This window comes from Anabas testudineus, chromosome 2 (genome assembly GCF_900324465.2).
Source record: "Anabas testudineus chromosome 2, fAnaTes1.2, whole genome shotgun sequence".
Classification (NCBI taxonomy): Eukaryota; Metazoa; Chordata; class Actinopteri; order Anabantiformes; family Anabantidae; genus Anabas; species Anabas testudineus.
In genome coordinates this window covers 22149916-22175039 of record NC_046611.1, presented here as the reverse complement: position 1 = coordinate 22175039, position 25124 = coordinate 22149916, and the positions used below count along the sequence as shown (strand labels likewise).

The following is a 25124-nucleotide window of genomic DNA, read 5'->3' as shown; positions in this document are numbered from 1 at the left end:
GTGTGAACCTAACATAGATGCATATCTGAGTTGTTAATCACACCTGAACAAGTAGTGCACTAAACACTGAGATATGATAACATTCACACCTCCAGGGATGCAAAGACAGAAAAACAGGAGAGAGAAAAAAAAACATTTGGTATTTTTAAGTCACCTTTCGTTATAGTCCAGTGCCATCTGGTGGTTACCTTTTGGAACTGCACAGAGAACATTTTAATCTATTCCTCATCTTAGCAATCTTTTGGGTTTCGCATTCATTTTTGTGCCAATCAACGTATAATAATAGAAACTGAGTAAAATACTCATCCTAATGTCTTCAAGTATCTTCAAAATGTATCTAGAAATTGTGATTAGGACACATTATCTGTTTGTTTGCAGCATTAAAAAGGAGGAAATGGAGATTATTTCTTGAATAAGGCTTCACAAACTCAAGCAAATGTCATGAGGGAGGTTGGTAAGCAGCACATTATGGCAGCACTATGTGGGATGGTGCAGCCTTAAAGGTGTACTTCCAGCATGTCTCAACATGAACTTAGGGAGAGGCCAACCTTACTTTTTTTTTTTTTTTTTAATTCTGCCTGTTTATATTACTTCCAAGAGTTTTATTGCCTAAATGTGCAACCTCTCCTTTGTTGCAATATCATAGCATAAGAATGAAAGAAAAGTAAAAAAAAAGAGTCTGTGTGAATAGTTTTAGAGACAGCTATTGACTGTGTGATCTATAATGCTCTGTGCATGAAATCTATTGCTGTGATTCCTCCTGCTCAATGAGTTTAATTAGAGACTGACCGCTCATAATGTCCATTATAATTAATAGCTATCTGTCATTTTCATTGGGTCTTCCTTAGCTGGCAGAAGCTCCAGCCGACGGTAACTGCAGAAACGACCTTCATTTTCCACTCAAAATCAATGCGATACTGTCATTTCAGCCTCAGTTCGATTCAAAACTGCAATAACCTGCCTGGTTCATTCCCTTTTTGTGGGTTATGACGAGTTCAGCCCATATCTTCTACCTCTTACCTAGTTTTTTTTTTTTTTTTTAAAAGGTGGAACCTGAAAGAGCGGATGAGACTAGACATAGACTTAAATAAAAACAGGAAGATAGCAAGTCTGTGTCAAAACTTTGGCCTTTCTTGACAGATTATAGGTCTAATAATTACAATGTTATAAAAATAAACTATTAAATTAAAATATTGATTTACTATAGGAGGGGACTACCTGCTGTCTTCCTCCTCCTCAGTAACTCATTACTTCGATGTGAATTTAACATCGATCAATTCATCTTGAACTTTTGACATTTTAGTTAATTGAAATGTCAATTGAGTTAATTCATTCCTACAAATATTAGATAAAAATACTTTTTTCACAGCAAACATTTGACAACAGAAGATGCACAGGAGTTACAAATAACATACACCTGTGGTTTATTTAGTTCCTTTAGTGTCCTAGAAGCCGTGACAGTGACATGCAGCAGAAATCAAGACCCTGCAGGTAAATGTCATTCAGCCATTTGTTATTTTCATGCATGAACGCCTTTCCTACTCTGACATTTCAAAACATCTTCAGTGGAAAGGACCTGTTTTCCAGCTAAAACCTAAGACAGTGTTAAAACTTGTCTGGGGATGTGCAGTTTGTCTGTACGGTGCAGCACTTGAACTACAGTCAGTTAGTGTAGAAATGATGATGTTAGTTATTATTGGTTAGTCTTTAAAGTTACTGGTCTTCTCACGGTCATTTTCTTTCTTTTTTTAATGTTTTTTATTTATTGCTATGGCTAACTTCTACTTCCATATGAAGTATTTTAACAGGAAAGCTGTTGTGGGCATAAGTCTCCCACACTACACGACAGATGGCGCAAAAGCTGTTTGTGTGGTGCTGCTACCTCCGGGTGATTGACAGGAGCTCCGTTTACTGCTTTCATTTGTTGGCTGTTGGAGAATATCTGAGATTTAAGTAAACATGCATGCATTAAGTGTAAAAGCCGTCGTGTGTACTCGATCTGCTGGGTCTGCTGGGTCTGCTGAGGGTCATCACGGAGGTGAGAGCAGGTCCGTGAACCTGCGCCGCAGCCTCCGCTCAATGACGCGATGCTTTCAAATGTCCTTCGTAGAAATCGTTATCCTGTCAGGGCCTTAAATGCAGCTGACGTCACTGATGTTTCTGATGTCACATACTTGAAGTGACCAGATGTGTAAATGATTTCCTGCAATGAACGTTAATACCATACTATGTTAAAAACTGATTAAAAAAAAAAAAATTCCCACGTGGATCAATAACCACATGAAGAAAGAAATGTAAATAAACGAGGGTAGGGTTGAAACTGTTGAATGCAGAGAAGTTCTTCATGTGTTTACTTCAACAAGAACTGAGAACACAAATAACCTTGTCGCCTTTATCAAACACATATACAGCTTAACAACATACAAAAAAATATAATCACCATCAATAGAGCAACATTAGTGGTGTTTACATTGAGGCATCAATAAGTAGCATATAATACATAATATTATTCTTTAGTCAATTTAATCTAAAAACAAACAAAAAGTTAGTTATCAGGAAAAACAGCAAATGTTGAGGACTCCACCCCAGTGAAACTAAACATTTGGAAAATACACGCTGTCAACACATTTCACAGTGGCACTGTAAAATGGAAACAAGCTTTCAAAGGTGAAAAATCTAGCAAAGAAAATTAACAATTAAACTAATTAAAACAAGTTTGGGGGGGAAATTATGTGTGTTGGGACATTGTGTGAAAAGAAAACTGCAGCTGGTAAAGGTGGAGCTGAACTGTAAGACAACTAAAGTAAAGTAGAAGTACCTCCAAACTGGACATAAGTAAAGTAGTTGAGTGAATTGACATAGTTACTCATTTATATTATCGCCTGAAAATAAAATAAAATCCACTACAGCTCAAGTTACCGTCGCTTGCGTGCGTTTCCAGGGTAAAGTTCCGATGTCCGACAGCACCTGAAAGCAGCAGCAGCAGCAGCGGTGTGGGCCACTCCACCAACAACCACAGCTGAGGCTGCACTCACTGTTTCCGCACTGAGGACGAGGGTTAGACGAGGAGGGAGACGAACCACGACAGGACTCGTAGATCGGACGCGTTTAAACAGGTGAGCACACCTTGACTTTCAGTTTAATGTAAATGCTGTATGTTTGTTGTGAGAGTGTTAATCGTGTTTACCGTCTCCTGCCGCATAGACTCCAGTAGTCACATGGAGATGCTGTGGTATCGTCTCCCTGTGTTTGGATATGTACTCCATAAAATAGAAGACTTTTACCTCGGATGTCATTTTCTACTGGGTGTAATTAGCGTTGTTGTGGGTAGGAGTATTAGTAGTTAGCGGCTAGTTTAGCTAGCTAGCATAAATTATGAGTGGATTTCCGAGCTATTCTCACTTAAATGATGCCAACTTGGATGCAGCTAGCAACAATATTGGCTCTAAAGACAATTTAAAATATTGTTTTTCTGTGGTATATCTATCGAAACACGCGTTAAGGCCATAGTTGGTCAATCTAATAATATAACTAGTTAAATGTCAATGTATTGTTAGCTACGGTAAACTAACGTTAGAAGCTAGCTGTTTGTCATTATGGGCAACGTTAGCTAGCTAGCGGGGGGCTCTGGTAATACGAGACTAACTTATCCGGGGAATATTAAACTTACGACACAAGTATTTTTAGAGGTGTTTTCACTTTCACTAACAATATTGCAATATTATTAAGATCACGACTCTACATTTTAAGACCTCCTCGACGTGTTCACCCGGCTGTCAGAGTCTCTAGAAGTTTCTGTTCATCCGATGGGGCCAAGTTATCGCCAAACTTATGTCTGTCTGGTTTGTCGATGTTTAGCGTTGTAACCGTGCAGAGACATTATTTACGGAGGATGAAATTACTTGTTTCAGTCTGGATATTTTTATAACTTCGGCTAGAGTTTGTTTTCACCAGCTAGCTGTTGCCATTGGCTACAGATGCCTGGGGCACAGCGAACACTTGAATGACTCCCACGTTAACTTGAAATAAATAAACTTGTTTGGACTGAGTCTCAAATGTCAAGTCATTTACTGTTTGATTAGCAGCAAACAGCACGAAATGTAGATAATGATAAGCAAGCCTATTGTGTTTAAGACTATAGAGCTCAAATAGTTAATTATTAAAGAAAGGTTGGTACCTTATTTATATAAATTTCTTTTTCATATCACCCAACCACCACTGAATAGTAATATGAATGTTGCCTTAGGTTGCAGCAGCACAGTGCAAAAGGAAAATAAAAACAACTCTTCACAAAACCTAAAGCGAGTTCTTGGTATTAGACTACGCTGTGAGTTTCCTAGAAAACATGTGTTTACCATTATACAGCAAGATAAGAGTATAGGTCCTGACTTATATTCATTTTGTTACTTGGCTTTTGAGACTAACCTGTTTGGCCACTTCTGTAAAATAATTTAGTCAGATTTGACTTGTGGGACCCCATCTCGATAAACCAGACTGTATAAACAAGATAGGTCTGATAAAACAAGCCACTATTTTTGGTTTTAGTAGTAGTATTTGATTTCTGTGATAGTGAATTTTGTTTGTTGTAAACATCTTAAGATTGCACGGGAGTTTTACAGCACAATGGTTTGTACTTTGCTTTAGAAATTCCAGTAATGCGGCAGTCACAACCTTTCTTTGTTGTGTTATCAGAGCAGTGACATTTACTGACATCGGTCTTTAAACCACCTTTCGACTGTTGAACACAGTATGGAATCTGGAGCCTTTCGGTTTCGACGTGTTGGCTTCTTATCTGCTGAATGCAGCTGTTAACATTAATGCTCTTTACTGCACTATATTTCACTTCATGTATTAATTTTCCTTAGATTTAAAAATGTTTTAAATAACATCTCAACTCAAACAGTGTTTTGCTACTCTTACGGTGAATGGCATCTTATTTAGATGACAACTTCCACAACTCACTAAGACAAACTGAGGAAAAAAACTGAGTTGCTGCTAATGTGAACACTCTGTAGTGAGCATTTCCATTGTTGTTGTGAATCATTTCAGGTAGGGTTCAAGCCTACTATTGTGCTTTGTGTAGCTGTCATCTGTATCTCTGTTGTGTCAGCTGGGATTTGTGTTACTGTAGGTGTTGGCCTCTAGCTGCTCAGAGCTTGTTTTGTCCGGAGCTGTTGTAAATGTCAATGCTGCTGGAGTGTTCTTGGCAATGACAGACTTGCTCGAGCTGTATTTTAACAATCTGAGGCTGGCATTTGAAGTGATTATTTTATAAAATAAAAAAATTGGCCTAAATCGATCAAAGGAATATAATGTAATCCTGAGCAGTCACCACTGATTTTCACCGAGCACTTCCCTTCGATAGACAGAGACAGGAATGCTAAAATCTAATCGGAGATTGTAATCAACAGATAAAACCTTGAGCGACTCAGCAGGTAATTAACTTGCTAGTTGCTCTGCAGATGGAAATTGTTAAAGCTTTTACAAGTTCAATGTATTTTTATGAGCCATAGTCTGGCTACAGATACTAACATGATATTACTTATAGGTAGTATGCAGAGACAGCAGTCATCATTGTTGGGGAAATTCCAGTCACAGGCCTACAGTCTCCAAGTCCAAAGTATTTCTATTTTATTTTAAATGAATAATTTGATTTCTTCAGAAGTCTTTCTCAAACCTTTAACCTTTACACTAAAATATATTCACTGCTAAATCTACTGCCTCAGTACTTTTATCTATATTGTGTCTTCTTACCTTATGATAGCGTGTTTGAATGTGGTTAAAAACTAGTTGTAACCCGCTCTTCAAACCTGGAGTCAGTACAAGTATTGATGCATGTGATGGAATTTACCCTGTGATTATTGATTATTCATACACCATGACCAAGCTAATGACTGTATTTAAAATGTGGCACCCAAATACCACACTGAAGGGTCATATGACAGTTAGTAGGCGTAAAATAAACAACTTGTTTCTCGTGATTCACCAGTACAAGATTTTGTCTTATTCTCATTTGTATATAGTTACACAATATTTCTCCCTCAAATGAAATCTCATTTTGCATTCCAGTACAGCATAGCTAAAAAAACAGGAACAGATGTTGTTGAAACCTCTTGCTGCTCAACTTATCTGATATGTTTGCTCCCAAATCTTGTGTAGATTTGAGTCAAGTCTTTATAAAAACGACAAGCTCTGACATTAAGCCTTTGCTGTTAGCTTCTGTTTGCCAGTTGTGCTGCTAGATGCAGACCCCTGAACCTGGGACAACTCCCTTAATGATCATTTAGAAGCTCTCCCTCAGGCCACCTTCTTTTAAACTCAGTGAATCATTCTTTCTTCATCTATCCATTGATTTCTGGAGTCGCTTTCCTCTTGTAGTCTTCACCATGTAGTTCCTCCAGAGAATCCTGCCCTGATCTGTCCTTGCAGTCAGTGGTACTTATTTATTTCAGAGGGTTAGAAGTAAAGTTGAGATCCTTGTGTTACCTAAATCACCATCACTATCACAGCTGGCTCCTGTAAACACAGGAGAAGCAGTTAATTACTGAGGTCTTCACCTCACCACTTAGTTTAAAAAGGCCATCTGCCCTTTGGAGAGGTTTAATTTTTACTGTTGTGAGATTGTGGCTACATGTTTGAGTCAGATTGAAGGCTTTGTGATCCAACTGTAAATCTTCACAATACACTGTTCACATTCACATACGCATAACTGGATGTCAGTCAGGCACTGGGGGAGTAATGATTCTCCAAATCTATGGTTTGGTTCAGACCTTTTTTACTTCTTCTTCCTTGTGTGTGTTAGAGCCTCTATAACCCAGATGATCTACATTCTGTACTTTCCCTGAGCACCTCACAACACGGATGACCTACACTCTGTACTGTCTCTGAAAGCAGCAAAGCGGCATACAGCACTACTTTCTTGGAGTAGGCACATTTCTGGGATATTCTATTGAATATGGGGGTGTCAGGGTGTATTAACATGTGGTCGACTTCATCTCGGCACAAGACAATGGGCATGTGTGTTGTGGTTTCATCAGTCTTAGAAAAAGGAAAATGTTTCGTTTTGTTATCTGACAGGTTCGCTGATGAATCATGAGATTGACTGACCCACATCTGTTGCTCAATCTGAGGGGCAGTACATACTGAGCAGGGCAGGAATCCATCCGATTTGGGTTAGCTGTTTAATGCTACCACAAGGCATGAATCTGCACACAAAGGCACTGACAAACACACTGTAGAAAACCAGGAGTAAGCACATCTCTAGCAGACACTAGTGTCCATTAAATCCCAACTGCTGCGGGGAACCAGTGATGAATGAGTGGGTCAGTAGTGTTTGAAGTAAAGATAAAAAAAAAAAAGAAACATTTAACGTAGTGAGTCAGGACGTTTGTGTAAAGGAAAAGTCAGAGGAAAACGCTGACTGTCTGGATCATATCTATTCATATTCACATATATAGAGAGAGGAAAGAACATTATAATGGTTTTCAGTCAGTAAAATGGGGAATAGAGCACAAAAAGAACAAGGGAATAATGAGACGTCAAAGGCAGCATTGTCAGGGGTTCGCTGCCTGTGCCATGTCCCAGCCAAGCACTGTGCTGCCATGTGCCACATACCTCCACCCCCCAACACGCACACACGCTCATAACGCACACTAACAATCTAACTGCAAAGGCCACAGGTTATAAATAGCAAACAAACAGGACACAGTGGACTCTCAGTGTAAGTGGGCTTCACTGGTTTGTTTATCTTTTTTGTACGATAGCTGAGATCTCTCATCATAATTAATGGTTGGTTCTGGGCTTGTTTGACATTTTCTTCATTGTTTTAGTTGGCCTGCTGGAGTCTGATGTATGATTTCTGCCTGAGAAAGACAAATACTCATTGAGTTGTTAGATTTTTTAAGGTCAGGCTGTAAAAGGGAATCTAGAAGCTACAGTGGGTTCAGTCTTTAGACCAGTTAATTTTACTGTGCTGTCAATTAATTTTTAAGGTTTTCCAATCAATCTACACTCATAAACCCACACTGATAAACTGAAATCATATTTCTAGAATTTTCATACATATTAAAATCAAACATTAAAGTCTTTCATGTACAAAACTAATCACTCAAGACTCTTTACTTTGTAGAAACCACTTTGGCAGCAATTAGAGTTTTCTTGGTTAATCTTTTGCTCACTTGGATTTGGGAACTTTATCTTCCTCCATCTCCATTTCTCACCACAGTTTTATTACTGGTGATTACAGAGAATTTCTTGGACTATCCTAGCTTGTTTTTTCTTTTTCTTTTTTTTTTTTTGTCCTGACGTTCAGTGTGAACTGTGAGACCACAGTTATGTATCAGTATAATGCAATAGGTGGACTAGGTGGACACATCTCAAGCAAAATGAATGCAAACAGAATGTACCTGACCAGGATTTAGAGTCTCACATTAGTACTTTTGGAAAATACGTTACAGTTTGATTTCTAAAAACAGTGAAAATGACTCATTGTCACTATGAGTTATTGAGTGTAGATTGATGAGGGGGGGAATAACAGTTTTTACACATTTAGTTACTTTCAGTCATCCTTTTTCCTGTTTCTTCTGTTGCAAGAAATTGGAAATCTTGGCCTAAAACTAGAGGATTTGAATATCTTCTGATGCGCTTTTTTTTCATCAGACCTGTTCCATCTTGTTTTTGAGAGTCTCAGTCTCATAACTTCAGAATTAGATCATGCTTAAAAAATACTTTATGGTCTTTATGGTGATATCCAAAAGCAAAACATGATTCACATTTTCTCTCTTTCTGCCTCGGGGTGAGGGATGATCACCAGCTTATTATGTAATTTTGCTGGGCTTGTATTAGCTCAGCTGTCCTTCTCCTTGCTTCTCTATTTCAGTGCATTTGATTACATTGTTGGATATTGCCACATGGTTTAATGCCATTGTCCCCTCCCTCCCCTGTGGCTATGCTCAGAGTTTGCTCGGCTTTATCTCTTCAAGCTCACATGTCTTAACAGAACGTAACTTTCTCTCTACAGAGGCAACATAAAGGATCCTCACCGTTCATAGCACCCACCGCCCCCCCCCACACAGACAGAGCCATGGTGGATTACTACCAGATATTAGGAGTCCAGAAAAATGCAGCGCAAGACGACATCAAAAAAGCGTAAGTCCCCGGACTGTTGTCTGTTCTGTTTTCCCACAGTGTTGTTAAATGTCAGTCACTTGGGGGCGTAACAGGTGATAAACATCCCCCTCTAGATGCATGAAGTGTCACAAGCAGAGAGAGCAGCAAGACTGCAATGCAGTTGCAAGTTTCCATTATTCTTCCTGTAACTTTGTCACTTACTAATAACTTAGGTCTATACTCACCCACCACCCACAGTCAACCACCACAGGTTTCTCACTGACATATTTTGTTTTGACAAGTGAACAGTTTCTCATGACTTTAAGTATCTTTTAAAATTTTTTTGACTGAAACAAGCATGTCTGAAATTATCCCTGTGCCCCAGAGGACGTTAAAGTTATTTTGGATAATGCAGAAAAGCAGAGGAGGAAACTATTGAATAGTTCTGATTATGGCTGATTAAATCAGCCAATGTAAGCATATTCAATTTGCCAACAATCCATCAAGATAGCAAATACACACAGCCTGCTATTTTTATGCACTATGTTGTTGGCTGACAAAGTCAAATGTTATCTAGACAGACACCAGTCAATAAGTCATATAGTGCCTATGACCCCTGCTCTGATTAGCCACGCAGGTAGCGAAGCTAAGGACAGAAGAGTCCATGCATCACTTGATCCACTAGTCTAATGAATCACATCTCTGGGCGCACACTCGCAGGGCTGCTGCTGATGAGAATGAGTTATAATTGTAGCTTTGGAAACACCCTAACATTTCATCTTGCACCCTTATAAAGTCTAAAGTTTCATTTATCGAATACGTTTTATGACCAAGTAGTATTAGTAGTAGTAGTGGTGTGATTATATGATAGTTTCTCCACACATTTGTTAAAAATGAATTAAGGGAACCCTAACTATCACTTAATTATGTTGTCATTGTGAAGTTTTCATAATGACATGTACAGCCTCACAGAGCCACTAACACAACTGTAGGCAATGGGTCTTAAATTACAACCAGGAAAACTAATTTAATAATTCTGAGCTCAGAGACTTTTGAGCTTTACAAAATATTTAAAGCCAAGGAAAAGAAAATGGCTGCTGTTGCTTTCATTCTACAGACTGAGCAGATAAGACTGATACTGTATGTGACATGACTATCAACTATGCTACATTGTTCAGATGAGGCTGACTGCTGACAAGGCTTTACAACAAAGATGTGGACTACAATGACTATTCACCATTGTTCCATAAGGGAGCCAATCCCTGGATTGTGCAGCCTTTCTTGCTGGCTGACTTTCAGCATCAGCAGCATCGGTGTGACTGCTGCTGGTGCTGCCGCCGGGCTTAGAAACAAACAGCTGATGCAGTGTGAGCTGCTGTGTGAGGCCTAAACTTCACGTCAGTGGGGTTCTGTCTTTGTTATTCCTGCTTTGGTTGGGAGAGGGACTGGGTGGTGGGTGTCTGTTTAGTCACGTGGACCATCAAAGCCTGAAGATATTCAGTTTTCTGACACCTTATATCTTTATATAAGTACTTAACTAAAAGTCCTTGGCACATCTATATAGCATTCACTGGGTATTTCTTACCATATTTGTGTCTGCCTGTATTTATGCTGTTATATGGTTTTTGTGTCCCAGTTACAGAAAGTTGGCACTGAAGTGGCATCCAGACAAAAACCCAGACAACAAGGAGGAAGCAGAGAGGAAGTTCAAAGAGCTGTCAGAGGCATATGAAGTTCTCTCAGATGGTAAGATTTGTCTGCAGTGGAGCAATTGTTAAGCGCTGAATACACATACACACACACATGCAGGTCTTTTTAAAAACTTGTGTCTTGTCATTGGCATCTCAGAACACGACCTTTGTCTGTTGTCGTCCCTGCTATTAAGAACACAAGAGTTTGAACTTTGGTTATCTAATTGTTTGGTGTGTTGTTTTAGAAATATTATTATCCGTTAAACTGTTATACTGTTGTCTTTTAGAACCAACAAAATATGTGTTTCCTTATTTGACATTGAGGAATATAAGGTAGAAAATAGACGTGTATATATATTTTTTTATTTGTCTGAGGATTATTTTCTCAGTGAATTGTTGGTATACAGGTGAACACGCACATTATTTATTCATATGTTTTGCTCACAACTGGTGCTCTTTAATACCAATGTCAGACAGCCTTTCACACTCTCACATCTGATATCCATCCATAATCAGTGACATCAAAAGTTCACTCAGGTGCACCAACATACAAAACTAGGAATAAACATGAGACCCACATACAAGGCCTTACTTTCATTTCCTCTATCTTTGGACACTGTAAAGTCTGTGGTGATTACATAGAAAACTATAACACGCGTTTCCAGCTAATAGCTATGAGCTTTTATCTCATTATTACTTATGTAATTAGCAATATTCTTCTTCTTCCACTAAAATATTACCCCACCCCCTTGTTATTACTGGGCTGTGATAAGCCAGTTTTGAATCTTCATCAGTTTAATCTGTGAAGGCGTTTCAGGCAATGATGATTATATCCTTTTATTGCCGAACTGCAGCTTGTTTCTGTTTGACATGCTCACAACAGACGGTAGAGCTGATAAATTGTATTATTATGTATCTATTTATGTATAAAACATGTTTCTGATGTGTTGAATTTAGTTTCCACTGGACAGTATACCTGTTTTAGTAACCATCATGCTATATGTTTTTTATTTTGCTGACTTAAATACTAATAAATCAAAATCATTTCTTTTCTATGTAATTTGAATTGTGTTTATCATTGTGGTAACACACATTTTACTGATGAATAGGACAAAGTCAAGCCTTCCCGGAGCAGAATGACTCTCTTAAGTACTACTACTTAGTATAATTTGTGAAAGTCAAAATGAAAACTGAAATGGGCTGTTAGATAGCTGTTAACATATTGTGTGCAGTGAGACGATTTTTATGACTCTAACTGGGTTTTACAATGCCCCCAGTTAGTCTTTGTTTCTCTTGGTTTATGTCTCTCTCAGTCTTACCTAATGTCCTACTTCTCCCACTACAGAAGAGAAGAGGAATATTTATGACCGATATGGCAAAGAAGGCCTTTCGGGAGGAGGAGGAGGAGGTGGAGGAGGAGGTAAGGAGTTGGCTTTCAAAATATTTACATTTATAAATTCAGTAGTAAAAATGAATACTCATTTGGAAAAAATGCTGATTAAAAATTAGTTTAGATTCTTCTTTAGATTTTTTAAATTGCCTTATTTTTGTATATATTAATGTTTGTAATCCTGCATTTGATGTTTCATTCTTACCTTGTTTTACCAAAGGTCATTACGATCACTTCGGCGGCTTTGCATTCCGAAACCCCGAAGACGTTTTCAGGGAATTCTTTGGCGGCAGAGATCCGTTTGCAGATTTATTTGGTAAGTCCATCTCAAACCTGTCTGTGACCTTGGAGACAACGATGAGAGTAGGAAGAGAGATCCACTGAAGAGTGTCATAAGAGTGGGGAGTATGCACTGGATATTATTAACTTGACAATTTAATCTGGTCAAAAATACACATGGACGGCCTGGGAATTCTCAGGAGAGACGGCGAGGCCCTGGTTTTTATTGAAATTTGCTAATTAGTTATCCTCATAGATAGAAGCTAGGAGTTCCTGCTGTGTAGAAATGTGGAAGATGGAGCATTAGTTACAGGAAACTTCCTGTAAAGCCTGGTGCTAATCCTGCTATCCTGTAATGTGTAACTTCAATACACTAAGCTGTGATCACCTCAGGACGTCATCTGCCACTAAATGTCACACGATGGAAAACATTCTCAGCTGGATGTTGACCTCAACTATCCTTCATCTATTAGTCAGGATTTAGACTTTAAATTGACTGATTGATGTTTTTTATGTACTTTACCTTCTATTCATCTCGCCCAAATGAGTTCTACAGCACGTTTCAGACAGGTGCTCCCCCTCGAATGTCAGAATATGAAAAGAGACAGTAAAAAATATAAACTATAAAATAGAATAAGAAAAAAGACAAATACTTAAAACCTCCACACATTTATATACAGACATAAAAAACTTAGTTTACCTATTTGGACACGATTCAACAGTTTCAAACAAGGAGGCCACATATTAGCATTGAATGACTGAATGTCAGGATTTGTATTAAGTACACCATAGGAAGAGGAGTTTTACAGTTTGTCCCGGGTTGTCTGGGTTCAGCTAAAGGCTGATTGGAAAGCATGTGTAGTTCACCCTGTGTAGCTCTAAATATGGATTCAGTCTCAGGCGGAGGATGGATATGTGCTTCTACATCACTCAACTGGAATGCTTTCAAAAATAGCTTCCGTATTAAAACAAAAGCAGATGTAATTAATGCCAAGTGTGCTCACGTTGTGTCAGAACACAGAATGCTGTAGATTTTAAGCTGTGCAACACAGACTGGACTCCAGTATTATAAGTTACTGGACACAGTTATCGTCATTTTTAGGGGATTATACAGCACAATAGACTGTGACACATATTAATCAAATTTGAAGTGTCACACAAAACCTGTTACGTTTTAAGTTGGGACAAAACATCCATATTGCAAAGTTTTTTTTTTTCTTACAATTTTGTGTTAAGCATGTTTCCTGCAGCCATAGAGAGCTCAGATAGGTTGTAAAATCCCATGCGGCCCCAGTCCGGACTGTCCAGCAGCTTGTTTCATTGAGCAGCAGCTGGTCCTGTGGATCTGTCACTGAGACAAATACAGATTCACACGTTGACGAGGGCTTAGAGATGTCTGCCAAGAACAGAACAACTCAGCTGAACATGTGAAGACGTAGAAGAGAAGGAAACGTAAACAGACTCATTTTTACATGTTTTTGCAGGAAGTGTACTTGGCACAATATAATTTAAACTAATTGATTTGTCGAGTTATGCTTTTTCCCTTTTTTTTAAATTGTGTAGTTATTTGTTTATTCTGTTTTTCACTTTAACATGTTACAGAGGAAGTTTATGGTCTGAAAACCCATCGTGCTGTTTTGCCCTTGTGCATTGTTTTGCAGGTGTGGCACATTCTTCATAGATATAAACTGTCTTTAAGTCTTTGTGCAGGACAGGTTTTCTCTCTTTGCGTACCCTAATTGTGTACACAGTTGTTTAAATAGAATTCCTCAGTGTTTTCATTCCTCTCTTTCTTCCACTGAAGTCGGCTGTCTTCCTGACAGCTTCGTAAGAGCTCAACTGTCTCCTCTAATGACTTTTTCTAGGTAAATGGACAGTAATGCTGTTATCAGTCAGTCAACAGGGGATACTTTTATTTTAAGCTTTCTGTCGGAGAGAACAAGCTATGCTTTCTCGTCACTGCCTCGGTACATACAAGGTTGAAAGTGGAGTCTTCTTTCAGCAAATGGTGCCAGTGTTCCAGCTTTTTCCTGCTGGGCTGACCCAGATTGACAGTGTGCAATTAGAAACATGACCATAGGGCTTTTAGATGAGAGTTAGCGATGGGTGCTTTGACAGTTTCTTTAAAACCGGTATACTGACCTTTTTGTTTTCCGGTACTTCAGCCTTAAAACTGCTGTTATCAACATTTTACATACATCTGGTCAGACGTACTGACAAACCCAGAAAACGAATTTATTAATTAATTTAATTAACTTAAATTAAAATTCAGTGATTTCTACAGAATCTTCACTTGACTAAACCCTTCTCCCCACATCGCAGAGGCCTCCTCACCAGCCGACTGTGGTAAAATTAGTTCTTCACTGAAAATATCTTATTAGGGCAGACATCACTCTGTGGTGGATCTCCCTTGCCCCTCTTTGGATTTGTTAAATTATTTTAAGCCTGTATGTCCATCCATTTTTTTTTAAGATAGATTAAGATTTTCTAGATTAGTCACACAGCACTGAAACAGTTCTTAGTTACAGCTGACCTATGACCTCGGCATTCGACACCATCGACCTCTCCGTCCTCCGTCCTTGCCTCCGTGTGACTCATAACATCTAATTGATTATTATGATTTTTTATTTTTGTCTTTTACAAATGACTGAATCTTGTTCTGTGTTTCCCTCCACAGCTGATGACCCCTTCGATGATTTCTTTGGAGGCAGTCGCAGTCGCCAGAGGGGCGCGAGCCGCAACAGGATGGGCGGCTCACTCTTTGGTTTTGGGGGCTTCCCAGCATTCGGGTCTAGCTTTGCTAGTTTTGATTCAGGTGCACACATCCCTACTAATATCTTAGCTGGAATCATTATTAATCAAGATGAATTATGCCTTTTGGATTTTAAACAAGCTTTTATTTGTTTGTTTGAACAGGTTTTAATTCATTTGGAGACATGGGTGGAGGAGGAATCACCTCTTTCAGTACTTCATCTTTTGGGGGAGGGGGAATGGGCAATTTCAGATCTGTCTCGACCTCCACCAAGTTCATCAACGGCAGAAAAATTACTACAAAACGGTATTTAAGATTTCAAACTCACTCCAACTTCTGTGTTGTTCTATTAATTGCTGCTCTGAACGGTCTTGTCTGCGGTTCCTCTTTCTGTTCAGCATCGTGGAGAACGGCCAGGAGCGAGTGGAAGTGGAGGAGGACGGTCAGTTAAAATCTCTAACAGTAAATGGTAAGGAGCAGCTCCTAAGACTGGATAACAAGTAATAGTCTCGCCGCAGGATTTGAGCAACATGCAGTTTTCACACCTGGAAAAAACTAGTGTTTGCTACCAGCGGTTGGTCTCTCCTCTCTCTGTTCTCCTGCATCTCATTCCTGAAGAACTTTTTTCTCTTTTAGTTAAGCCGCAACAGAGGCGAGAGAGATGTTCGCAGTGTTTGTATATTTGTATTTATTTCATTAGTATGGAGGGACCACCTTGCTGAGATTTGTGTTTTTGTTTCTTACCATTATTGAATTGTACTATTACTTCTGCCATATGCACAAAGCTGGAAACATACTACATATATATGTATATATAGAGAGAGATTTTTTTCCTTTTGGGGTGGATTTTGTCTTTGTTGTTGTAGCAGGAAAACCAGATGCTGTACATGTGACTTACATGCCATGTTCTGCTCTTTTCATTTGAGTTTAACAAGTGAATGATAAAAGCTTAACCACTTCACCCTAACGTCTTTAACTTGAACTCCACCTTGCTAACCTGTCAGCCGTTACCATGTTCACGTGTGTGTAATACGAATGACGTAGATCATTAATAAATTAATTCTAATAATTTTCTTTCTTTTCTCATGTGTGTGCATATTTGAGAACACCAGTTTGTTTGATTTGTTTCTGCATGACGGCTGATTCCAGGAGGCTGCGTTGTAGTTTCACTGTAATTGTGTCAGCAAACCATGAACTTGAATACAACACTTTAACACTGTTGCCGGACAAACAGGGGACTTTTCATTCTTTGTACGATGAAAAGAAACAACAAAATCAAATGTTTAGATTTGGTCAATAAAGTTGAGTTTGACGTAGAAATGCTGCTGCAGTCACCTGGTGTCTGTGTGCTGTTTCCTCTGGCTCGAGTGGCTTTTGATCATTTCGCTCCTCGAAGTATGACGTGTGTGTGATTGTGCTCGTGTCCGACCACATTTTAAAACTGCTTCACACAACCACAGTAAAGGAAATCGCAGTGCCTGCTTCTTTTGTCCACTCACCCATCACGCAGCTCGTCATGTGCATTTTTTTTTTTAACCAACTAACAGTTTCAGGGTCTGTGTGCCTCATGTTAAGACTTGTTCACCGACGGCACTGGTAACGTGCTGTGTGTGTGTGTGTGTGTGTGTGTGCGCGCACCTTCACTAAACTAACCCTTTTCCTCATCAACAACAGACTGTGGAAAAACTTCAGCAAAGGTGTGCCTCAAATCTGAGAAGTTAGTTTTCTGTTCTGTAGGTCTGTTTTATGTTGAAGGGTCAGGAGAGAATGAAACCCTCCCTTTCAGGAGAAATTTGCACTTCTTTCTAATCTAGTCATTTTTTTAATTGGCTTCTGTTAACTGCTGATACTGCACCTCTTCTGAAACGTCCCTAAACCAAGGACTCTGGATGATATTGCACAGATTGCCTATTCAACAAGAAACATCATGTGATAGCTGAGGAAATCCAGACTGACAGAAATATCTCTGTAGTTGCAAAGAATGAGGGGATGTTTGGAGTTAGTTCCAGCTATGGGACATGATAGGCTTAGATTCAAAGTTAAACTGGGTAGGGTGAGTGATTGCACGTGGTTCAGAGGTCACTGAGCTGAGAGAAGACTACATGTGTTTCTTGAGGAATGTGCTTGGGGCTAGTTTATTTACACAAGCCCTGCTACATATTTCTGTGAGACAAGTCAGGAGTGGGAAACTACAGCGAAAGAAAAAAAAAAAAGGCTTTTAGTTGGGTCAAGATGAAATGTTACAGCATAATAGTTGCGATATCTATTACAACACGCAACATTTTGTGGCCTTTGTGTGTTTTGCTGGTGTTAGTCAGGCGTATGTGTAATGGCTGAGGCTTCAACTACTTGCCTTGTGTTAGTTCTTTCTTTTCAGTGCCTTTATCACCTCTGTTGATTGAAGCAGTGGTTGCGCTTGCGCAGTACTGTTGCTAGGTGACATTGCAGCCCTGCACCGGTTACTATTTGCTGCCCAGAGTAGCTGCTGTCTGTGCATAGATGTGTGGAAATGTGCTGATTATATTAGGGATGGATGGTGAAGATAAGGGTTATTATACGAACTACCAATAAAGATTCGATTCTGCATGGATGAACTGATATGATGTTCATCTTAGATCTACACAGAAATATGTAAACGTTACAAATATGTCCATGTTTTTATCTATAGTTAACTTCCTGGAAGCTGTAAAATAGTGATTCAGATATAAAAGCTGTGAGGTTGAGGTTGAGTGTTTAGGTGTTGTAGGAATTATATTTCTAGTACAATAGCGCCCTCTCCTGGATCAACAAAGTTTACAACTGAGCTTGAGCAGGGGGTTATACACAAGTTACTTTTTGTCAAACTAGCACCAGTAATAGTGTGCCGAATGCGTATAATCAACTCTTATATATATATATATAGCACTACAGCAAGCACTGGGTTACAGTTACTTTAATACTGAAAAAAACTTAAACATGTCCACATTCAAAAGGCTAAAAGTCTGCCCTACAACAATGTAAGATTTCTACAATAAAGCAATTTTTGCTTGTTCTTTTTTTCCTATTTTTCATGTTGGCCATTCCCCATCTAATCTGTTTCCTACTTCGGAAGCATCGTTAGGAATGAATCTTCTAAAGGCCGATAGGAACAAGAGAGATGAACAGACAGAAAGATAAAAAATGTGCCTGTCAGTCTCTGACTGCTCACTGTGTTGATAAGGAGAGCAAACCACGGTACAATAACTGTCTGTCTTTACAGAACAAGTTAGTAGTTCGTAAACATCTCACTTCACTCTCACTTCACGCCTCCTCTTCAGCTCTCACCTCACCCTGAAAATCAAAGAGGGCTGCTTTGCTGCTTTGTAGAAAACGGAAAAGCCAAACCCTTTTGGATTTTTGATCATTTTAGATGAAGTAATTTCTGTTTGCAACACCTCATAAATCATAAGTTGCAATTGCATGTCTATTATTTGTGAGAGGTCCAGTCACCTCTTAGATGATTTAATTTAATAATTTAATCAGCCAGCGAGTTAAGACAACAATATTTATCCACAGGGAGTGAACTCAGCTGGGTAATTGTGTCAAAAAACTATTTTTTAAAGCATTTCCTCAGTCCGTGTGTGTGTGTGTGGGGGGGGCCCAACCAACATATCCAACCAAAGAAATAATGTCATATAACTAATTGAACAAACGTAAAAAGAATTTGATCATTATTATTTCTGAGATGTACACTGAAATAGCTTTTTCATGGAAGGTGCACCCTCGTGCGGCCACTAGATGACACTGTTTGTATACAAAAGACAGCATTACATCATTTGGCTGAAGGATAATGTTCACACCAGGAATCACAGAAAGTGAGGCATAACTGGAATAAATGAAGCAACATGTGACAGATGATTTGCAGCATTTTGTTTTAGCGGGAAAAACATCAATTTCCTCAAATTGCAGATTAAAGTTTTCAATCAGGGGGCAGCACACCTGTTACATAGGATTTCTTCTGGATTCCTTCAAGAAACAGGAATCAGCACAAATGCTGCAGCCCCAGTTCCTGCATCCATTCACTGCAATATCACACACACAACACTCTGATTTCCTGTCCCCGAGTTTGTTTCCCCACTCTATGAAAGATGGCTTCCTGTTAGCAGGAAGCCGCATCCGGTTTTAATCCTTCGTCCAACACCGTGAAACCTCAGATCAGCCCAGGCTGCTTTATGAACGATGGTAAAGATAAGCTGCCAGTTTCTCTTTGGCCGTGTCTGAACAAGGACACAGACTGTATCTCTGTGTGCTCAGCAGTAGAGTCACATCATCACGGCACCAGACATCTAGAAGCAGGGTGGGGTGGGGGGGGTGCACAGCTGAAAATAATCTGGTCCCCAGTTGTAGTTGTCATGTAGGGTTAGCCTCCTCCAGAACAGTGACTTATTGTAGGCGTCCTCTGAAGCTCCAGCCTGCTGCACATGAGGCTGCGTTTGTCCATCACACATAGATTGTGTGTCCGCGCACGTTTAGGTGTTAACACAGGTGTTTGTGCCTGTATTTCAGTCCAGACCGTGGGTATCAAACAGCCTTTGCAGACACTGCACAGCATTGTTTAGCCTGGAGACAAATGACAGGCACTCTCAAGACAATAGCTGCAAATGAAAGCATCTAGGAACTCGACTGTGTTCACTCTGCTTTTCAAATTAAGTCCTTGATCCAGAAAATAAAAGGCTGCCTTTATGAGCATTAAAAGATCTCATTATCATCACTGCTCTTTGATATTGTTTTTGTTGAAATTAATTAACTGATGATGGATTATGCGACTTGATAGTGGAGGGATTCTTATCACCCAGGTAACCGGGCCCATAATAGACGCAAATATTGATCCTCTGGATGCGAAAGGGGGCTGAAACAAAGCACGCAACCTTGAAGTCACATACTTGTTGGCTTAAACACACCATCTACCTTCACCTGATGGGATCACCACACTATGCAGGTTGGGATTAGCTGATTTGATTTTTTTTTTTCCCAGAAAGCTGGATAGAGAACAAGTAGCTGCAGCATTGAGAGTGAAGCCAATTGTCCTGTTTCTGCTGGTCCAGTGGGAGCTGGTCTCTCCGTGCAGGGTCACCTCTCTGTTTTTAAAAGTGGGTCCAATTTAACATTCAAGTGAGAACTAAAATCACATAAATCAAGTTAAAGTTTCAATGTTTTCGGCAACAAAATAAACTAGACTGTGTGAAAAATACTCGCCAATTGCCTATTTCGACCTTAACACCCTCGAAAAGCGTTTGTGACAAAGAGATTGGACTTGGGTCAAAATGGATGACCTGCAGTAATAAGATGCCTATTCAAAGAGAATTGAAATCCAGGGATGTCTTTGTCTGTTAAGGCCTCAGCACATGCTGCCGCCCTTGATTGCCTCAAAACCCTTGAAGCTCCTCCTGAAACAAAAAAGATGTCTCTCTTTCTCCAAAATGTACATTTATGTCCCGTGAAGAAAAAAAAACCAACAAAAAAAAAACCCGTCAAGGATGCTGTTGCAATATCACCGTAATCTATGTAAGTTATTAAAATGAATTTATGCTGATGTGTTGATGGCTCCTGTGCCCACAGATATAAACCTATACGTCAAACAAAGCCGCCGTGTCTCTAATGACTTCTGATACGTTCAAGGCCGGGCTATTACACACCGTGCAGCCGACTTTAAAATGCTGGTGCAGATCGTCCTCTAAATGGGACCAGGTTTAGCACGGCAAGCATCTGGCCTCCTTTCTTCTCCTCTTCACTGCCTTAATTACACAACACAACGCCGATGAGATCTGCCTGTAATCTTGCAGCATAATAAGTCTCCCCTCTACCCCCCCCCCCCCCCGCCCCCATACCCTTACTGCCACTAATTCAATATAAATGTAAATTACCTAGAGAAAAGAATAACCAAATCTCATTTTATTTACATGACTAATCACAATAAAGTCAGGCAGATGAAATATGAAAGAAATATATGGTTGACGTTCTAAAGGAAAGAGAGAGGCCTTAGGGACTCTTTGAACTTCTTGTTTTATATCATCTTTGTTGTTCTGTGTTGGTTACATCAATATACCGTTTTGCACTGGTGCTCAACTTGCTGTAATAGATGTGTGTATCTCTTTTTTCCTGTCTGATTGCATTCACACTGCCAAGGGCGTCACAAGGTAATATGTTTTCCTTTCAGCTTACTTTTTTGCGCCTCACATATCATGTCATGAGGCTGAAATTCACAAAAGCTACACAGAGAGGGAAAAAAAAGAAAAATAAAGATTTAATGTTGGTTTGAACACCTCAGGCGATCCATCAGTGAGAAGACAGGGTTTAGCAGTGATTCATTCCCACTCTGCTCTGCTCTGCTCACACCCACAGACATCGCAGCCGAAGACCCCTTGGAGGAAGATTTTTGTCGTCGCAGACAGAATACACTTCCTGGCCTCGGCTTGCATCAGCGCTACCTGAGGAACTCCACCCAAAACCCCTCAGATGAAGAGGAGGAGCATGGCCTGCAGAGCCACGGACTAATGAGAGGTCCGCCCACCTGACACTGCAGGGCTGATTAATTACCAGCATGCAGGGCTCTCCTTTAAAGAGCAGAGTCTTAATAAGCGCGGCTAATTGTCTGCTTGTGTGTCTGATGGCTGCACAAAGGACGATGACAAAGAGTGGCGCGTTTGATTGGCAGATGTAAACACTGAGGACAGAGGTGTTCATTAGGCGGCTCTGTTCTACGCCGCAATAACAACCAGAGGTCACAGGTCGTCCTCTGTTTTCCTTCATGGGGTCAGGAAGACAGACACAAAAGCTGAGCAATTATCTGCAACACGCAGTCGCTGAACGTTAGCAGCTTCGTTAGTTAAGGAAGGAACCTTCAATTTCACTCTGCATAGTTCCTGCTGGGATGCAAACAAAGGTCCTAATTCTCTTTCTGAGATAATGACACAAACTATTAAAATATGGGTCCTAGGAGATGGTAATTTGAAGCACTGCTGCTTACTGAAACTGAGATTTTCATATGTGAGAAAAATCTGTTCCACTTTCTAATGATTCACTTTTTGTAGAGAGTCTCACGCTGCGACTAATGGCTTCATTAATAGCTAATTAATAATGTAGTTTTTGTTCAAATGCATTTAGAAGAACAACTTTTTGGTCATCAAGTTGCTGGTGTTTTCGCACCTCTTGCATCACACTTGTTTTGTCTTTTTAGCTGTTAAATACATCATGAAGACCATTACAGCAAATTATTTCAGTTACGGCCTTCTGGGCCTCTGCAGGGCATCTGCACCACAATTACTATACTGACAAAGAGCCTCATAACCCATGAACAACACAGGCACAATGTACATTCACTAACGTTAAGGTTTACTTAGGTGTTACCTAAAGTAAATCAAAGGCCTTCTGAAAGCTATCTGCCTTCTCAAGGGTCGAGGGTCACCAGTCAGAGTCTAAGAAGTTTATAGAGTTCATAGAACTGAACTCTATAAACTTGAAAAGTTATTATTATCATTATTATTATTATTATTATTATTATTATTATTATTATTATTATTACTATTATTATTATTATTATTTTATTTTATTTGATCTTTCACTTATCTTCTGACAGATAGACGAGAGGATCAGTATGACTTCACAGTAAATATAGAGCTACCATCAACTAGTTATTATAGCTTAGTATAAGATTAGAAACAGGGAAACACGCACCAACATCCAATTTTGTTTATGGGTGGTTCTGGATTCTTTGTCATTTTTGTGTGGATTTAATATCAAAGATACAACTGATAAATGTACAAACATAGTGTAGTGTCAATCTAATCTTCCAAATTTAGGCAAGCAAGCAACAAACGTGGACAAAATTTACCTGAATTTAACAAACTGGCAACTCAAGTTTTGTTACTTGCTGTGTACTTGATCTGTAACAACTTATAACTGCTAATAATTTATTAATATTAATGAAGCTGTAGCTACTTTTGAACGGTGAGTGTTATCTACTGTTAAATATTAATGTTTGCTTGCTCTCATTCTACAGGACACACGGACACCAAGAGGAAGAAACTGTGGCTGAAAGAGGCAGAGTCCAAAAAGAAAAGAGCTCCTCGACTCTTCCCACGTTTCGGTGGATTTGGTTCCTTTTTTTAAACACTCAGCCAAACACACACACACACACACACACACACAAAGACACACACCGACATGCAGTATATGTTGGCAGTAGTGCCATCAGTTATAAGCGGCATTAGTTCATCTTTTCATCTTTGCAATGTATCAGAGGCCCAGCATCCCCACTGCTGTGCCATATCTCATCTTGTCTACCAGCTGCGGTGCAGAACATTACTCCTAGCAGCTTTCATCAGCGGTAGCCTGCAGAGACCTCACTCTAATGTTTTGTCTAACATACATTTTTCGTAGTTAAGCTTTTGCCATAGCTGTATTTATTGTGGGTGGATGTACAGTGAGCATACAGAACCTTAATTAATGGTTGGACCCTTTTTTCCGCGTTTTACAGCATATTCTGAGAGCGTGTTTGTGTGTTTGAAAGAGTTCAGGTAGAAACAGAGTGACAGTAGCCTCGTTTATGAGGAGCATGAAAACTACGGCGCTATCCGTTTCTTTTTTTCACTAAAGACAAGGAGGAGGGGATATCGAGCTATGTGGGAGTAAAACAGAACAAAAGCATCATACATGAAAACTGCCAATCAACAGTCTGGCAGAGACATCATCCACTCTCCCACCACAACTGCTACCAAGTGGAAAATAGTTATTAAACCCTCTCAAGTCATGGATTTCTTTTTTTTTTTCTTTGTACAGGGTGGATCGGGCTACATGTGGTGTTTTTGTAAAAGATTTAGTTTCCCTCATTTGATTTGTGCTTGACAGGTTGTTCTTGTGATTACTGTGTGTGGAAATGTAAAAGTGGAAATGTCTGAGAAGTGTTTTTATGGACTCTTACGAATAAATGCTTAAAGAAAAACATGCCCCCATGGGTACACAGTATTTATTGTATCTCATCGTCATAGTTTCCATGGTGGTAATTCGTTGTAGGGAGCCCCTGGGCATGGCTAACTTTTAAACTAAAGGTATGTTTGATTGTGTTCCAAAAGCTTCTAATGAATCAGTAGTAGTAGTTGTTAATGGTGTTCCTCTCATCGCTGTTAACAAAACATATTGTACAAGGACACAAAACACCGTGCTGAAATTTAAAAGCTTTCTACCAACCTTGAAAAACTTTTGCCTGAGGAAAAACGAGCTGGACTGTTTCCTTTTAAACACTGGTAGCCTATATATTTTAGTTTGATCAGAAATTATGAAAAGGAAGCATTTAAAAGTACCACCTACGTTTTGTGCCACTTGGGGGAAAAACAACAGCCTGAACGTATTGTTAAACAGTGGTTTATCCTGCACACCTTTAACACCGACTTTATTTAGAGTTGCGTTTGAGGTGAACTGAGAAATATTCACTCGTTTTAGCACCATTGTTGGTCTCCACCAACTCCTAAGTCAGAGATATTGTGCACCAGCTACCCGTGCCAATGTGCCTACGTAGGTAGTGCACATTGGTTTTATCAGAGGCCTTTTAGTTGATGAAAACAGCAGCAGGTGCATATTAAAGAAACTTCTAGATATTAAAAAGTGAAGTTGAGGGCATGTGCACAGTCTTGTGATAGTTCTCTGAAGATCTATCAGTTTGAGTGACCGTGACCTCTGTCGCATTACACAGTCATTTGATCCATTGTTAATGGAAAAATGTGGATTAAAGCAGCTTTAATCAAATTGCTCTCAATCGACGGCATCTATGACCTCTTAGACAAAACCTAAAACTCAATATCTGTAAACAAAAGCAAAAACACACCAACTCCAACCACAGCCAACTCTTAATTTCATGTGTGTTACGATGCCGTGCCATCCGAGCTGCAGT

At 39.5% G+C, this 25124-nt stretch overlaps 1 protein-coding gene across 4 annotated transcripts; it reads left to right on the top strand.

Moving 5' to 3' along the window:
- Positions 1 to 2986: 2986 nt before the first annotated feature.
- dnajb6b (DnaJ heat shock protein family (Hsp40) member B6b) lies at positions 2987 to 24183 on the top strand. Of its 4 annotated transcripts, none has more exons than XM_026363106.2 (10): positions 2987 to 3116; positions 9020 to 9147; positions 10745 to 10854; positions 12145 to 12207; positions 12410 to 12505; positions 15146 to 15283; positions 15385 to 15526; positions 15619 to 15689; positions 21581 to 21739; positions 23238 to 24183. In XM_026363106.2, exons 2-10 carry the CDS (start codon positions 9083 to 9085, stop codon positions 23345 to 23347), a joined length of 954 nt encoding a protein of 317 aa, XP_026218891.1. In that variant the 5' UTR covers positions 2987 to 3116; positions 9020 to 9082; the 3' UTR covers positions 23348 to 24183. The 4 variants fall into 4 exon arrangements, with proteins under 4 accessions (XP_026218891.1, XP_026218890.1, XP_026218892.1 ...); XM_026363105.2 differs by having other exon boundaries at positions 12145 to 12219; XM_026363107.2 differs by lacking the exon at positions 21581 to 21739 and having other exon boundaries at positions 12145 to 12219.
- The last annotated feature ends 941 nt before the right edge of the window (positions 24184 to 25124 follow it).

Excerpts from the sequence above, each read along its gene's own strand:
- dnajb6b (XM_026363105.2), top strand. The coding sequence starts at position 9,083 with ATGGTGGATTACTACCAGATATTAGGAGTCCAGAAAAATGCAGCGCAA. Across the intron at positions 12,220-12,409 it reads AGGAGGAGGTGGAGGAGGAG|GTCATTACGATCACTTCGGC; the intron begins GTAAGGAGTTGG and ends GTTTTACCAAAG. Across the intron at positions 21,740-23,237 it reads GAGCCACGGACTAATGAGAG|GACACACGGACACCAAGAGG; the intron begins GTCCGCCCACCT and ends CTCATTCTACAG.